The sequence below is a fragment of the Rutidosis leptorrhynchoides genome, chromosome 7, assembly GCF_046630445.1.
Source record: "Rutidosis leptorrhynchoides isolate AG116_Rl617_1_P2 chromosome 7, CSIRO_AGI_Rlap_v1, whole genome shotgun sequence".
Taxonomy (NCBI): domain Eukaryota; kingdom Viridiplantae; phylum Streptophyta; class Magnoliopsida; order Asterales; family Asteraceae; genus Rutidosis; species Rutidosis leptorrhynchoides.
In genome coordinates this window covers 294,183,273-294,201,387 of record NC_092339.1, presented here as the reverse complement: position 1 = coordinate 294,201,387, position 18,115 = coordinate 294,183,273, and the positions used below count along the sequence as shown (strand labels likewise).

At 35.9% G+C, this 18,115-nt stretch overlaps 1 protein-coding gene across 1 annotated transcript; it reads right to left on the bottom strand.

Annotated features, from left to right (window-relative positions):
• Nucleotides 1-7,336: 7,336 nt before the first annotated feature.
• On the bottom strand, nucleotides 7,337-17,888 carry LOC139858472 (ENHANCER OF AG-4 protein 2-like). Its single transcript, XM_071847322.1, has 13 exons — nucleotides 17,654-17,888; nucleotides 16,906-16,982; nucleotides 16,263-16,729; nucleotides 14,925-16,140; nucleotides 14,338-14,833; nucleotides 13,157-13,265; nucleotides 12,926-13,038; nucleotides 12,649-12,836; nucleotides 11,359-11,974; nucleotides 10,405-10,819; nucleotides 8,035-8,130; nucleotides 7,858-7,924; nucleotides 7,337-7,684 (listed from the first exon to the last, which is right to left on the bottom strand). The coding sequence occupies exons 1-12, from the start codon at nucleotides 17,765-17,767 to the stop codon at nucleotides 7,875-7,877; spliced, it is 3,957 nt and encodes a 1,318-aa protein (XP_071703423.1). The 5' UTR covers nucleotides 17,768-17,888; the 3' UTR covers nucleotides 7,337-7,684; nucleotides 7,858-7,874.
• Between the last annotated feature and the right edge of the window lie 227 nt (nucleotides 17,889-18,115).

Below are 18,115 nucleotides of genomic sequence, written 5' to 3'. Positions count from 1 at the left end.
TCAAGGCTTAACTTTTCTTCCATAGAACCCCATCACAATAGTGTTAGAACATACACTGTTTCTCGAAAATACATTCCATCCGAAATAACGGTAGCGAACCGTCCGAATGAGGGTTTGTCAAACCCGTATGGCCATACAACATAAGTTCTCGCTTACACCCGGCAAGTGTAACTAATGATAATCGAATTGAGGATTTTTGTTCAAACTCGCTGTGGAATGTTTGTTTCATCGAACTTGTGTTCAAAACATAAAAGTAAGTAGTACAAGATGTAACCAGGTATATGTTTCTCAGCCCACGATTTAAAAGAGCTAAAAGTTGTTGAAAAGGTGGGACTATAATCTCACCTAGAGTGCACGAGTATAAAGGTACTTCACAAAGTAAACGTGTGCATGAAAGTTGTTTAACCTTGATCTAAACAAGTAAGTTGTATCAATTACCGGTTACGACACAAGGTCGGGCGAAATGTGTTCAATTATAAAGGTACGTTAGAACGATTGCATGTGAATCACGTGAATCACGCAAGAATCAAGTATAGCATGTGAATCACGTTGTCAAGTTTCATGCAAGAATCAAGTATAAAGGTACGTTAGAACGATTGCATAAGTGTTTGGTTAAGTTTGACTAAAAGTCAAACTTGGTCAAAGTCAAAGTCAACGAAAAAGTCAACACGTTCGGGTCGGGTCCCGAACTATTTTCCTAAGCTTAGAAATCATATATGAGCATGTTGGCCAAGTTTCATGTCAATCGGGGGTGCGTAGCATAGCTAGAATTAAACGAAAACGGACATTTTTGGGCAGTCTGCCTCAGATGCGCCGCATCCAAGGCAGATGCGCCGCATCTGTGTCTGGTTCAGCAATTCTGGGGCAGTTTAACACTTAGACGAATCCAACTTCAAACAACCATAACTTATGAACCGTAAACATTCAAAACACGTATCTTATATCGTTGGAAAGGTATTTTGACGAGGAATACAACTAAACACATTTCATCAAACAAAAACATCATTTACAAAAACAAAAACCTCGTCGAATGATCGTTAAACGTTCAAAATCAAAGTTTCAAGTTCATAATATGCATTTCTTGACTCGGGAATCCAATCTACACATACGATAGGCCGTTTCGAAGGTAATTAAACATACAATACAACTAAACACTTACTAATAACATTTCATGGCATTCAAAGCATCAAAAGTTCATTTTAAAAGCTATCAAACCCTAACCAAGAATCACAAAATCAATAATCATGTTAGTGATGTTTTCCAAATCAACCTACACATCAAATGGAAGCTAATGATGCTAGTAACACATTTAATACATGAACTTTAGCATTTAAACAACATTTAATCATCCAAAACTCAAGATTAAGCACACCCATTTCAAGTTCATGCTAGTTTATGCAAAACAACAAGATCGAGCAAATAATTCATATATTCATGCTAGACACGAGCCATAGACACTAACTAACACCATTTCAAGTCAAAAACACGAATTAGAGAAATCTAGAGTTTTAGAAATGTTACCCAAACGAGATGAAATTGGTACCAAAATGTAGAGGATGAAGAGAGGATCACGAATATGTAATTTGTTTTGATGTTTGCTTGCTTGAATGGATTTGGATGATGATTCTTTGAAGATGTTAAAAAGTGTGTTCTTGAGTTAGAGAGGAAAAAGGAGATGAGGAGGTGAAAGTATGAATGAATGGATGAGATGGGGTTGACTAGTTGACCTAGTCAACTAGTTTGGCCCCTTGGCAACTTCGGTCCCTCGAGTTTGAAAGCGGGTGCGTGAATTAACCGAACGAATATTTTAAAACGCTAGAGTAAACGTGAGATGTTAAAATCAAATAACGGAAATATTAAGAACATTAGTTAACGAAAGTTACGAACTTAGATAATGGAAGATATTATCTATAAAAAAAAGACGGACGTTAGAATAATTTAACGGAAAAATGCGGGATGTTACATATATATAGTTAAATAATTGAATATTTATTTCAAAAAAGGGGGGTTGGGGGGGGGGGGGGGGGGGGGGGTAACGGCCTTATAGCCTTTTGAATAACGGCTCCTACACGTGGCCCAATCATCGCTCGACACGTCAAACTGATGTTTTTTTTTCGTCGAAAAACTAACTGACGCCCCAAACTGACGAAACTGATATATATATATATATATATATATATATATATATATATATATATATATATATATATATATATATGTCAATTTTCGTCAGTTTGGCCAACTAGATTGACGGATGGAGACCATCGATGCGATGGGAGTGGTCTTATAGACCATTAGTTCTTTTTAAGCTTTAATAGTACAATTTGATAAATAAATAAAAATAATAATGCAATGTTCTTCCTTACCCTTAATCATGTAAAACAAAAAAATTGGTAAAAAGAACAAACTAAACAAACTACCATTCACGGTTGTAATAACATCATCTACTTTCTTCCTCATCATCTAATCCTTTTTCAATCTGTGACAATGTGAGGTTGAAATGGTCGACAGGAAGAACGAAAAGGTGTTATCCATGCCGAAGTCGAATGGTTATTCGGGTACCAAGTCGAGTTGTGAAACGTCGTTTATGATTTTCAACTTCTCGGACACGTGGTCTCGAGAAGATTGTTGTAAATTCTTCGAGAAGTACGGCGCTCTAACAGACGTGTATTTAGCTCGAAAGAGACTAGCGAGCGGTCAACGCTTTGGATATATAAGATTTGAAGACATTGGCGATGTTGAATGCTTCTTACGAGTACTAAACAACTTTCAAATAAATGGAAGGTGGATTCGTGCGTGCAACGCTTTGGAGAGAAAGCAGGATGTTGGTACTCATTCAGGGTGTTATGATCGTAATAGCTCCCCGGAGGCTGCTGGAAACGTGGACTTCCAGTCTGCACCTTGGAACCGTGCTCCAAGTAAACCTTTCAAATGGGAAGGAAGAACCTTTATGGATACGCTAACAGGTAAACATCAAAACTCCAAAAAGTTTCCGTCTCAGGCGAGTGATCGTATCGAGCTAAAGGTAGGCGGTATGTGTCTCGAGTTTAATCTTCCTGAATCGGTGAAAACACATAACCTCGTGTTTAGCTATAGTAAATAACGGTTATCGTGGACCTTGGTTGAAGTGAATAACAATCGGCTTGATGACATTTATAATGATTGTATGAAAAAAGATATCGAGTTGGAAGCTAAAGGCAAAGGTATTTTGTCCCAAACCATCAGTCATGAGGTTTCACATGACAACTCCGATGATGTCATGTTCGATAGTCAACTGGAAAATGGCAAAAACAACGGTTCGTTGGACAACGGGTCGACAACCTGTGATAAGAAAAAATCTCATTCTAGTTCGTTGGATTCTTCCCCGGTAGAAGACGTCGAAGAAGGTGAGTTTATTCCGGCTATAGCTACTGACGGAGGTGTAAACATTGTTTCGGAAAAGAAGAGCTTTTACAAGGTGTTATCAAGATCCAACTAGGAACGTATTAATTTAGATAAGCATAAATCTTCTGAAGGTGAGATCAAGGTTCAAATGGATTTCGAAGGTAACTTTAATGCTTCCATGACATTCTTTTCCACATCGGAGGCGGCCTCCGGCATTAGCCTGGAGGCAGATGAAGCACTTAGATCGAGAGTCATTAATGCAAGCATTAATTTCGCGAATACCAAGGTCGACTTTGTTGTTCCCGAATCTGAAAATATACCTCGCGTGACACTGCTGCAATTTCAAGGGTGGATTTGAATTTTGAAAACCCGGAAATTTTCTTGTACCAGGAATAAAAAATTGGTCCTACATATGCCAATAATAAATCCTCTAGTGGGTCTAATGAGATGAAGAGTGGGTCTGCTAGTGATGACTCTAATGGGCCGGACTTGGTGTCTGATGGGCCTAATGATTTTGGACATTGTCTTAGAGATGGTGTTAGGCTAGATAATATAAATAAGCATGAGGTGGATTCTGGGCCTAGTCAGAATTTTGGGTTTGGATTAAGCAAACCAACTATCATTACGGATATTTCAACAAAAAGTTTGGTGGCTCTTTTTCGACATAAAAAGAAAAAGATTAAGAGTCTTTAACAAACATCATTTCATAAATTACATTCAGGATAAAAAAAACTTGTGAAAAGCTCGGGATATCGCAATAGATTTAAGTGGGGCCTTCGATCGTACGATGCGATGATTAACATAGAGGAAGAAGCAGAAGATGATGATGATGAATTTTCATCCTCTGATTCGGAATCCATAGAGTATTGATTGTCTGTTGGTCCAAGCCTTATTCCAACCCGTGTATTTCGTTCGGTTTTCGTGATTTCTCATATGGGCTTTAGTGTTATTTTTTCGGGTTGCGGGTTGGTGGGTTCGTGTTGGAAGGTTTTTTTTTTTTTTTTTTTTTTTTTTTTTTTTTTTTTTGTTTGTCTTGCGGGTTAGTGGGTTCGTGTTGTAAGGTTGTTTAGCTTCGTTGTCGTGTTGTTGTCTATATTCGTGGTTGCTCGGTTTCGTTGTATCCGCTAGCTTCTTGCTAGTTTTCTAATTTAATACAATTGCTTGCCTTTAAAAAAAAAATTGGTAAAAAGTAAAAATAAAACTATAAATTTAATAATAAAAAGTACAGTAATAATGACATATTTTTAAATTTTCTAGTGAAATTAAATTAAAAAGGAGGGAGTATTTACAAGGATGAATTATTTATTTATTATATGTTACTTGAATTAAAATCATATCCTAAGATGAATTAGTAGTTAAAGTCTTAATATTCTCATAAAAAGTTTTATATTTAAATTTTACTAACAAGACATTTTAGAGTAGTGAAAAGAAAGTCTAAATAAGTTCCGGCATAACCTGATTATGCCATATGTTGATTTAAATCCATCTTAAGATGAACTAGTTGTTGAAGTGTTAATATTCACATAAAAAGTTTTATATTCAAATTTTACTAACAAGACATTTTAGAATAGTGAAAAGAAAGTCTAAATCGGTTATGGGTATAACCTGATTATGCCATTTAAAAAAATGATAAAAGGTAGAATGTTTTTTCCTGTTCGGCTACCTAATTATGCTATTTAATTTAACACGAATCCTGTAGTAAGCTTAGAAAACATACCAACAATACATTCCAACACTTGGACAAAATTTTTCTATAAAGGCAAGTATTTGGAATCACTGACGGGGGAATAACCCATCCACCCAATCATTTTCCATGCATACACGCGCTTTCAGGGGAAACCCAAACCACAATACAGGGACCTGATCCTTAAACAATCTCGAGGGGCAGTAAAACCTCTCGGGGTCACTCCATAAATCGGTAAATACCCGGGAATGTTTTAAGGGAGGTGACTCCAGACCTCTCACCCCATCCAACACATAAGGTGTTGAGTGTACCACTAGGCCACATAGGCGGGTACTTATACAAGTCTTATAACTATAGAATAGAAAATAGCACAATTGTTGAAAAGAGTTGAATATTAGTGCTCACCTGAATGAAATAAATGCCTTAAATGTCCAAGTCAGCAAACATTGAGCTGTGCAAGTTCCCCTCCCACTTCAGATTACGCAGAGTTACACAACCAACTCCACTCATCGACTTTAATAGAACTTCGATATCCAGACGAAACTTTGCAAACCACCCGTCAGCATGGATGTTGGTATCAGATCAAGAAACTGGTATCGCACGCTTGAAACGTTTCATAGTAAAAAAAGGAAGACTCTAGATACGGGCTATCACTACTCGACTAAGGTTTTCAAGTACACACACCCAAACTTAACCAAACAGTGAACTGCAAAATCGAATTGGAACTATCACTGAAGAACTGCTGGCCGCTACGATACATTCACAGTATTGCATGGCAGCAGCTTTTATAGCTGATTAGTAAACAAATGCATGTGCACAGTACGATATAACAAAGGTAGGAACAATCGGATAATGTGTATTAGCAAGGCCTGACTAGTGTGTATTAGAGTCTCAACTAGGCAAAAAGAGACATAAAACGATTTCCAATGTTAACACAAAAACACTTATTTACACAGTTTTGGTGTAAAAGTACCATTAATGCTTACTGAACATCACACTAAAAGCGTGATGAATAGTATAGCAAAAATAGACCCGCTTAATCTTACGTTAATTCTGAAAATTATCATTAGTAAAAAGTTCCATTCGTAATCTTCTGAATTAGAGCTTTTATTTTGTACCTATATTTATATTTATATTTATATTATAATTGATTTTAGTACAGTTATAACCTATAAGCATATCTTTACTGCGTCAATAAACCCAATACAGAGATATGATGTATCATCTTATTAAACAAAACATTTTATACTACTTACAGTTTTACACCAAGTTAAGCTTATTAAAAAAATAACTAAAACGATATACGATAAAAGGTAGATAATACCAAAACGATGGAAATTTCACTTGCTTCGTAAAATGTAATTAATTAAACCGCCCATTCTATCATATACATAACTTACAAAGAAGTACTCCGTAATCCACTATTTCAAATAATTCGTTAATACTATGCTGCTTCCGTTGGTTTTAATAAAATTTAGTTGATAAAAATGAGCTTCGCTACATGAGCATGATTAAACAATTATAAATGGATTAAATTGTCCACGTTTAAATTACCAAGGAGATGTACGCAAATTTAATTGGGTCATCCTCTGACGTTTTCAACCCTTTCCCACAAGGCCATAACACCCAAACATATGTTGCTAATGAAATTTAACCACATTATAAAGATATTAGGACTCAATCACTAAGCTACATAAAAATATAGCAAAGACAAAACAGATATTGAACTGAAAATATTTGATATTATAAATTTTTATACTTGAAATACTAATAGACATGAATCATCGCAATTTCAGTTGACAAAAAATTTATAATGTATATAATTGAAGTATAAAAGTTATGAAAACACTTCTGTAGTAAAGAAGTTAGTGTTGGATTTTAGTGACTAGCAAAGAAAAAGAAAATGTGAGATTCAGCTTGCAATTTAAAATCTTGCTCGTTGCAAAATCTTACAAGTTAAAGCGCAAACCATAAATTTTTAAGAACAAATGACAAAAATCAAAAAACAAAATAATACGACTGAAATGGGCAGACCGAAAAGAAAAATTAAGTTCTCTCTCTAAAACATATCATTAGGAGCCACATTTCAGATAGATGACGAAGCATATATTGAAATTAGCATATGTAGGGGTGCTAATTTCAATATGAATATGCAAAAATGGCTAGCTCAAGGTTAAATGACACAGGTTTGCCCCCACATATGAAACTTGATTAAATGGCGCATAATAAAATGGCAAAATTAGCAATATATCAACACAAAAATGTTCAAATATACCCAAGATATAAGGAAAGGATCTAAAAATACCATAAAAGGTGTTTTCCATCTCAATTTCAGACGGGGAAATCTGGGTTGGAGAAGCAACTCATTTTGCTCCAAAGATAAACGACTTACAGAATTTATATAGTTTATATATAGTTGAATAATGGTTGTATGAAATGAGTGATGCCTTACACTCGGTAACTGTGTCTGGGAAGCATTTTCGAACAGAAACTACAATTTACAATTCTGCAAAGGGCCTTCATAACTCCAACTGGTAGCGGATATATGCAAACAAAAATAGCACCAAATCTTCCATGTTTTATGACATAAATTCCTACCCAAGTTGCCACCTATAACTGAATACACAATGAAAACATATTACCAAGAAAATTCAACGTCATTGCCTATACGAAATTACATCAATTGGAGAACAATTTCTTAATAAAGAAGGAAATCAGATGTCAAATTTTTATTATTACCAGCTTTTTGTTACTTGCAAAGTAAAAATTATGGGAGAAACGAAACTTACAAGTATTTAGCAGCTTTTTAGGCTGGTCTCCAAGAATTGAGAGATGGCATCATGGAACCAGTATGGCCTGAAATGAAAAACCAGAGGTTTAAACTAAGCTCACCATATGACAAGAAGTTATGTGAAAAAATAAATATATAATAAAAAATTAAAAATAAACAACATTTATTAAATTACCTGGAATTGGAGGTCCAGCAGGAACGATATTTTGGCCAATGGGTTGAAAAGCAACATTATTTGCTGGAGGTCTCTCCATAGGTGGTCGAAAATAGCCTGCCACAATAGAACAAATTATGGCAACAAACTAAAGTTCTGACAAAACTTTCAGAACTCTACTCGACTGAAAATCACTAAAGTATCAAGTGAATAGTGATGAAGGTTGCCCAAAGCCCCCCAACAGAAAGTGATTGTTTCGGCTTTGCAGTAAACAACGAAAACCAGCCATGACCAACATACAACAAAACCTAGTTTCATAGTGTGGATGCCTATCTTTTGACAACCACCATAGTTTTTTGTAAAAATTTATGTCATTTCACCAGTTAAAAAATAATACCCAATCCTATCAATGGCAGGTACTAGGGAGGTTTGATGTAAACGGTCATACCTGTTTGGCATTTTAATAGTGTTACCTTGATTAGTGATTAGAGGAACATACCAGAAAAAGGATAACTGGAAAAAAACATGACTATAACATAGCAAATAAAGATCAAACAAAAATTATACAACAACAATACCTAATTCCCACGTATACCAATTATGGGAGAGATAAGATGTAGACAGAGAAGCATAGCTACACTATATTACTCCATAATAATAGGCCAAAAAAATATTTTATTTTCCTTATGTTCTAAAGATTTACAGAACATATGTGCATGTCCACTAGGACCACTAGCATAATAGCATTGTCAATAATTCTCACAATGTGATGGCAGAAACTAGCCTATATATATATATATATATATATATATATATATATATATATATATATATATATATATATATATATATATATATATATATATATATATATATATATAGGCTAGTCGCTGCCATCACATTGTGAGAATTATTGACAATGCTATTATATATATATAATGAATACGAATAACTCGGCTGTTAACTTTGATCAGAAGCTTACTTTAAAATCTCAGTGAGCTCCTCCGTGTATAAATTATTCAATGTTTGAAGTATAAGTAATGAGAAGCTATTCCATGAACTAACTAAATTATGTACGTATACTGGCCCTCTTTTTTACTTTTGTTTAAGAGAATATCATGGGATGCCTGATGTTTGTATCATGAGTCAACTCCTTAATGGCAGCAAAAGCTATAACTTAAATTACATAATAAATAATTTAAGTCTAATATAATCCTAAAGGATATATAGTCACCATCTCACCATCTTTTTTAAAGTTACACATCTAGTTTTTTCTTTTTTTTATCAACATCCTTAACCTTGCATTCAGTTATTATCAATGTTTACATGTTCTAGCAAAATGTTTACATCTAGGCACCAACACCCAAGCTAGACCATCATATCACATTATTCAACTTAAAAGCTACTTTTTTGATCTCCTATTTTCCAAAACCACCAATAACACAACATTACAGCAATCAACAGGAAACTTGGTAATAGTTAGCTTCCAGCACTTTGGTATTACCAATGCAAACCTGACCACTAGTCCACTTCAGTTCAAACATTATCCTAAGTCAGAATTATCATTCTAACACTGATCTTTATATCATCAATCATACTTTACGCTGTTACATAACTCAGACCTAACTGAATAACTCACAAAAACTAGATGTAAAATCATCACATGCAACTACCTACAATGGACCTTCGTATCTCCTAACACCCCATCAATTATTTATAGTCTGGTTTACTAAGCATAACAATCATCACATGCAATTGCCTCCTGTGGACATTGTATCTACTAATACGTAATCAGCTTTCTATTGCCTTACTGATATGTTAAGATAACAATTCCCTAATTGAATAAATGACTTGCATGTTGAGAAACCAAGCTGCCAGCTTTTGACCTTTGAACACTGTTCCAATAAACTCACAGTCCCATTAGTGTCAAAATGTATGTTTGACATTTAGCTTTGTGGAATTCTTTCTTAGCTGTCTGTTAGACAACTTCCTAAAGTACAGCTGGTAAAGGTATTTCTGTCATGCCTCAAACACAACATAAAAAAGCAATTAAAGCTAATCTAACTAATCAAGGGATGTACAATGCCAAAAATACCAATGGGAAACAACCTCTTTACAGATACTAGGTAATGTTCAACGTCAATGTGAATAATAGAAACATGAGATATTGACCATTGCAAAATCAACAAATCAAGATATCATTCATGTATATGCATCACAAGAAATCAATTGAAGAATGATCAAGATAAGAAGTGTAGATAATATTAATTATTAACCATCAATTTAGCACTTTGCAAAGAGCAAACCATCAATTATTACACAATGCAAAGAGCAGTCACGCGCACGGAATTTCTAATTTCAAAAGCCACTATTAAAAGTGAAGTTACATACCTTCCTGCGCAAAGGGAGGCCCCGATGACCTCCCGCTACTCCTAAACTCATTTAAAGGTGGCCGCCATTGCTCATCAGCACCATATCTCCTCAAGCTATCAAGAGGTTTTGTGGGCCCGTACTGAGTGGGGTAGGGATGCTGCAGCATTGCAGGATTAGGATATTGATATTGGCTGACAACAGTCTGAGTCAGCATGGAGGGTTGAAAAGGTCTTGAAGGCATAGGTACATTAGCACTTTGGAACTGTTGGTTTGAGTGAGAACCTTGAGGGTTTGTATACATTTCATGCCCATATTCTACAGCCCTCGAAGAGTTAAACACAGAAGCTTCACGTGAACTGGAGGCTAAAGCTGGTACAGAACCTGACGGTTGCTGGAGGAACATTTCGCCTCTGACAGCAGCATTCATTGGTACCTAGACAAGTTTGTTTTAAGCTATTATATATTGTTTTATTTTTTTAATTTTAACTATTTTCCCCCCGTCAAGAAAATAATAATTCGGGATCCCTGTTTATACTATATAGGATAATGACGCCTGTTGTTAAAAAAACACAACTTAGATGCTACAAAAGATAAATATAGTAGTATGAACATTACTATTTTACCCTTAACATTTGATACATTACATCAAATAAACGTATTTTACTCTTGGCATTACCTAAGTTATGTCTGCTAGCAACAGAACTACAGAACATATGTTCTCCTAAATCACAAATTTTAGTTTCCAAGCATTCTTTTATTACTCTTAAATTTTGTTCAGAAACTCTAACGAACATATATTTATGTATGTGTTATACATACACTTGGCATCTACCATTCACAAAATGTTGTGATTACTAAGTAAAGGTCATTAATCAGCCAAATGTTTCACATACTGGTTTGTAAGCATATATCATTTTTTAAAGTGGAATACTAGTACAATATAAGATCATGAATGCAGTAGATAAGACTTACATTGGATGGCATTGGTGACTGGTACGGGTGCACAAGTTGAGGTATTGATGGTTGGGGAGTAACAGACACTTGAGTAAACAACACCTGCGGCGAACCACTATTTGGTGGGGGAACTGGATATGGTTGTGATGATGGCAGGGGCGGTGGTGGTGGCGGTGGCGGCGATGGAGATGACGGAGGAGGTGGGACCATGAGTGGTGACAGAGGTGGCGGTGGTGAAGAAGGCAAAGGAGGAGTAGGCGGTGGAGAATCGGGCGGCAGTGGCGGTGAACCAGGGCGGAGAGGGGACACAGACACTTCATTTGAATTATTTGATGTTGTATCCATTGTCTCATCTTGAAAAGCCTTATAAGATACACTTGTTGAGAACTTTTCATCTTTTGGATGTCCTGATACATCCTCCATTTCGAGTTCACCGTCTACATCTTCTAAGATGTGGTGGCGTCTATCGTTAGATGTAGCTGAACATGTTTCGGGTTCTCCTGTAGCAGGGTTTAATAGTGTTGACTTTGCAGTGTCTTCTTTATGTGAAAGGTTGAGCACATCATCATCATCTTCTTCATCTTCTTCAAAAACATTAGCCGACAAAAATCCCGGTAATTGAAATGTCGCGTTGCTGAAATAAACAGAAAAAATGTTAACGAACTCTTTGATATGCTTTTCACTTCCTTATCTTGATATGCTTTTCTCTTCTTATTAAATGAAATCAATTGGCTTACTAACACAGATGAATATCAAAACCTATAAGCTATGATCATATGATATTTTTTTGTGAAACCACACCTCAGTAACTTTCAAGCATCAAAATTATGCCTGGAAAACGGGCCGGGTTTACAACTCGACCCAAATGGGTTTGGGTCGAAACAGGTCATGGGTCGAAACGGGTCAGAAACTGGAAACTTTACCGTTTTATTATTTTTTATTTTATTTTGAAAAATTGCATCGTGCAACTAAAATTTAAAATTTTACAGCTCAACCCGTTGGACCCATATACAAGACCCGTTGGACCCGTCTCTATTTGTTGGACTTGGTAGATTTGAACCCGATCGACCCATTTCTTATTTTTTGTCTAAGACCCAATATGTTTAAAAAAACTCATTGGACCAATTTTTAGGGATGCGAATCTCAAAAACTGGAAACTTTACAACTCGACCCGTTTGACCCATATGCAAGACCCATTAGACCCAAATTGAGCACTTTTGTTTTGGTTTGCCGGGTATAATCAAAATGCAATAAATAAGGCAGATAAAATTGATACCTAGATGGAAAACACTCAGAAGAATTTCGTACCTTCCATATTCGTCAACGAGCATGCCCTCCATCTCTCTAATAGGATCATCCACAGCCCGTTCCGATCGAGATGGACGCTTTGAGATAACCCCACCAGAAACATCATCATTTGAAGATCCAATATCATCTATACATCTCTTAAGTAGAGTATCAGGTAAAATCTTCCTCTCAAGCCACAATTTTAAAACCTAAAAGTTTATATATATCAGCTCAAATTATAAATATAATAAAAAAAAATGCAAGCTAAAATTATACTCAGAAAGAAAAAAGTTATCACCTTTAAGCACTGACGACGATTCTCGCGAGCGTTAGCACCTGGTGGAGCAGCAGCTCCTATTATTCGAGGTAACGCTGATTGAACAGAAGGGATATAAGAGGCTCCAGCAATTCCTAAAAGCCAAAATATAACTTATTAATATTTTGCATTAAAGAATAAAGGATTGCACAAAATCAAACAGAAACAAATCTAAAAAACGCTTATGACATCATTCCATTCAAAATATCCTACCTTTCTGTGAATGAGAGCATTGGGTAATGGAATCTACTAGAAAGAAAATATCCACTCTTCGATGAAAGCTGGATTCATTTTCCAATTTCCGGGTAAGAAGTTCTACAACCTGCAAGTAAATATATCATGAAAAACATGTACTCCCAACCAAGACATTTTCAAAGATGATTTCGCCATGTAATGATGAACATAGTCTTAACCAAGTAGTCATATGTGTAGTTTGTATTGCACCAAAACTGTTTTCGTATTAGCCTTGTAAATGTCAAATAACACAAGCTTTGCCATAACTTCGACTCTCTCTCATATCGATCATTAAACTAGTCATGGAAAACTCTGGCTAACTAATTGCAAGTTTTGTGAAAAATGTAAATATCCCAACCTTACTAGGCCAAAGTTGGTCAACTACGGTCAACGCACTGCAAGAGTCAACAAAAAGCACATATCTTTTACTTAAATTTGATTCCAGCAACAAAACACACAAATCTTTTCACACTACAAATTGTAAGGTCAATGTGTTTTGAAGAGTAGCTATGGTTTTTATGAAAAATAGCAAAGAAGAAGTAGGTATATGTTAGTTTTGAAGAATAATTGAAAGCGAAGCTTGATAAATGTACTTCTGACAGGTACAATATTAGTACTTGTCTGCAGAAAGCTTGATACACTTTTTACTTTTCCTTCGTGACGTACCCTATAATGCAAGACTTAGAGGCTTGTACCTTGTGCTACTAAGCTTGAATTTACATCACTTGTTACATTAAATTAAATTAGGTAGAAAGCTTTTCTAAGTTGTATAGTAGTACAAGAGACTTAGAGTAGTCCCTGACGTTAAATTTTCAAGGTCTAGTATTTATGTCTACATTGGTCAAAGTCGGTTAAGATTGATCAAAGTCAAAGTTAGTCCACACCCAATATGACTAAGATATTAGTGAGATTTTGCAAGATGCAACTAACAAGTTCCTAAATTCCCAAACTTCCTATGCTCACAAATAGCCATCTATGTCTTGTGTGTGGGACTTTACAAATATGGAAAGAAACTATAAAACATTTCGAGAGCAAAAACTACATCATTCCACTACTACCTCTCATCAGTTGGTGCAATTATATTATGTTTCCTATCATATGCAATTAACACACACCATTACATCAAGAACACAAACACATGAGTAAGGTTTTTATCATACCTCATTAGCAATACCATGTTTTGCACAGTCAATTGCTTGTCTTGTTGCACGACCAATACTTTCTTTAGTTCTTGATAGTGTTTCTATCATTCCCTCAAAAGCATCACGAGCAACAGCCGCCTCGGTTCCACCACTAAGCGACCCCCTAGCTTGATAATGTCCCGAACTTGTCCTTCTCTCCTCAAATTCTGCATGATCAGGCTGATCATTTGATACCAACTGATTCACCCGAGAAGATGGTGAAGTAAGCGATGATGTCATAGTTCCGGGACCCACTGGAACAGGCTGAACAGCAGAAATGGAGACAGGACTCCTAGTAATTGTTTCACCTGTTGTCATATGTGGGAAATTAAGGATGTCATGCACATGGTTCTGTGATTGAGCTTGCTTTCTTTTTGCTTGCGCAACTGCAATCAGATCCCTCATTGACTTTTTGGACTCTGCACTTTTTGACTCAGCCAATAAAGTTGTCCGATCCAGCCGAAAGACTTCAGACCTGTATTAGCCAAAACAATAACATCAGCACTATGAATATGTGCGTGTACATTATCATTGTAAAAAAGCAATTTAGAATATTCTAGCTTCACCTTTCACTGGATAACGAACTGTTATCACTTGGTTTCCTCACGATAACTGAAGTATCTATCCGTGAAACTGACTTTATAGTAGATTTATGCTTCTCCCCAGACATAGAATGCCTACTTCTCTCATTTACTGAACTATTCTGAGAACGATGTCCAGTATCATGAATCCCACTTGAGGCCTTAGATGGCCCTGTTTGAACCTTCTTTTGTGGTACATTACTAGAAACCTTGCCTAAAGACTTGTTCACTTTATGGGGTTCAACCAATTTGTTGTGAGCATCCAAAGGGGACTTAATGGGAGAGACAAACGCCTTTCGAACCTCTTCAGATGATTTCTTTACAGATTCTGGTTTCACGGGAGTATTACAAGACTTCCCCTCATCTAATTCTGTAGTATCTTGTTGAGAATTAGACACAAATTCTTTTGTGTTCACAATTGAGTTTCTCACACTAGGAGAATTTTGAATAGCTTCAGCACGGTCTTCAGACATTAAAATGTGAGGCCTTACATGAACAGGAGTCTTGGGCTCATCTTCATCATCATCAACGATGCGAACTGCTCTCCTTTTCAAAGACAATTGATGACCGGATTTAATAGAATCGTTGTTTTCTCCCTTCTTTGGTGTAATGCTTTCAGGTAGTCTATCTTCAATAACTTTACGACGTCGTTTGGTAGGTGGGAAAACATCTTCATCACCAGATTCACCAGAAACATGACCAGGACCATCTATCTGCACCTTGGATGGTGTAGAGTTTTTTCCTTTTAATGTTGAATCTTTAACTTGATTTCTTCTTTTGTTGTATACATCATCCTTCACATGTGTTAGGGGCCTTTTGGGGGCATCATCTGAGACCTTAGACCTTTTTGCAGGATGTGAAACTCCATTATTACCATTCTTTTCCTTTACAGAATCAGCAGCCACCCCAGCATTTGTTTTTTCTTTAAAATTTTTAATCTTTTTGTTTGAAATACCAACAGTAACTTCATTCTTGCTCCCATTTGAAGAACTTCTTCGTATACCATCCTTCACCTTCTCAGTTATGATAGACTCTTTATCTTTATGACTAGTTTGAGATGCAGAACTTACACCCACTGGTCTATGAATTTTGTTTGACCCGTCAATGTTGTCATGCTTTTTCTTATAATCCCTTTCAGTCTTCTTGGTATACTTCCCATTTGTTTCTACCTCAACTCCAGATTTTGAATCCCGATTATGACCTGAAACATACAAAACAAAACTATCTTAAACAAAGATCAAAAACTTCTTTTAGATAACCAACCATTATCTTTTATCAAACAGAAACATCTATCATTGATCCAATAATACCAAAAAGTTGTACCTGAACCAGAAGTGGATATACCATCCTTCTTAGGCGAAATTATATCATCATCACAGTGTTGTTCAACAAGTTTTTTGTTGGAAACATCTAAATCAGAACGATGATCAACATTAGGTGAGATGATACGGTTTCCATCCTCATATTCCATTTCCCTTTTTATAACAGAGCACCTTTCTAACCCGGGTCCATAATTTACATACTCATTATTAGGAGAAGCTTCACCACTAGGTCCATCAGTAGTCATATCCAGCATCTCATTAGAACTTGCATCAGGCTGCGAAGTTTGCCCATCATTATCATCTTTTGAAGAACCTGTATTCTTACACTCCATCCCTTCGAATATGTCACAAATTTCCTTCACGGCTTGCGAAAAGTATTTAACAGTCTTTCCTTTACTACATCTATTCACCAATTTGTTTTTTGACTCCCTGGTAAATGGTTGAATATCGGCTGGAGCTACAAAAGCTCTGCAACAGTAAAGTATGCAGACTTCAATGCAACACTTAATATATTATTTTAACCAATGTTAAAAATTATATCCAACGAGTACTCAAACTAAAATGTTGGTTTTTTCCCATTAGTAGCCAAAAAAAGAAAGCAAATTTCATAATAAAAGCTACCATCATTGAAAGCAAGTACTTACATTTCTTCTGTACCATAGAACTGTACAAAATATTTCCTCGGATCAGGTATCCGTTCCCAATCTTCAGGTTTGCTGATCTGCATAAATAGAAAGAAACAAACAAACAAACAAAAGGATTACAAATCCTGCTACAGGCAATTCATCTGTACACCATATAGCAACTAAGAAGCACAAAATTAAGCCCCAAACATACATCAACCTTTTCACAGTTTCATCGCACGAAATCAAAAGTTAAACAAGGTTGGTACAATACTCGAGTCGACGGAATAGTAAACCCTCAAAAGAACAACTTGCCATGACAACATCATCCAGGCAGCATTGTTTAAATAGGGACTTCAATTCAAGTTGCTCCTAGGTCATAAGACAGCAGTCGAGTGGTGCTACAGCGATAATCCAAAATGCCAAGTGGAATCGTAAAATCAAATACACATCCTAGATAAAAACTGATTATGATCGATCCAGTTGTTACAAGAAGAAACCTAGTACTTATACCAACACCAATGGCAAATTAGGGTTATTACCACTCTCCACACCCTAAAATATCATTAAAAATTGTGATATCAACTGATAAATTAACAATCATCAACAAAATTAACTTAACAAATAAGCAATCAAATCTAACTAAAGAAAGCTTCAAAAACTATTATTTAATTATTCTATTTTTTCATTAAAAAAAAAAACAAATATACGAAATTGAATCGAATTAGGGCACAATGGAACAAAATTAAGCAAATACTATTAACCTAACCTTAGCAGGCCATGCAGGATGACCCTTGACCTTAGCAAGAACAAGATCACCCAAATTCAATCGATTATTAGCCTTGGCTCCTTTCGCTCCACCACGTTTTCGCCCAGGAGCCATAGGGCGTTTTCGTAAATTAGAGAATCTTAAGCGAAATTACGGTAAATTAACACACACAATGATTGATCGGAGACCTAATTGATCGATGTATGGAACCGAAACCCTAGGGCACGGCGGTTTACGGCGGTTTACGGCGGAATTGTATCGATCGGTGACGTAAATGGTGGAAACTAGGGAATGTAAAAACGGCAGTTTTTTGTGTATGGAAGATTCCGTAGCCGGAAAAAGGTCGGGGGATTTTATTGAGGCGGTGGATGAAATAGAGTGGGGATATACAGTAAGCAAATACCTCGCGTATTAAAATGTTATGAAAATTTGATATAGAAGGCACATCAAATTATCAAAACA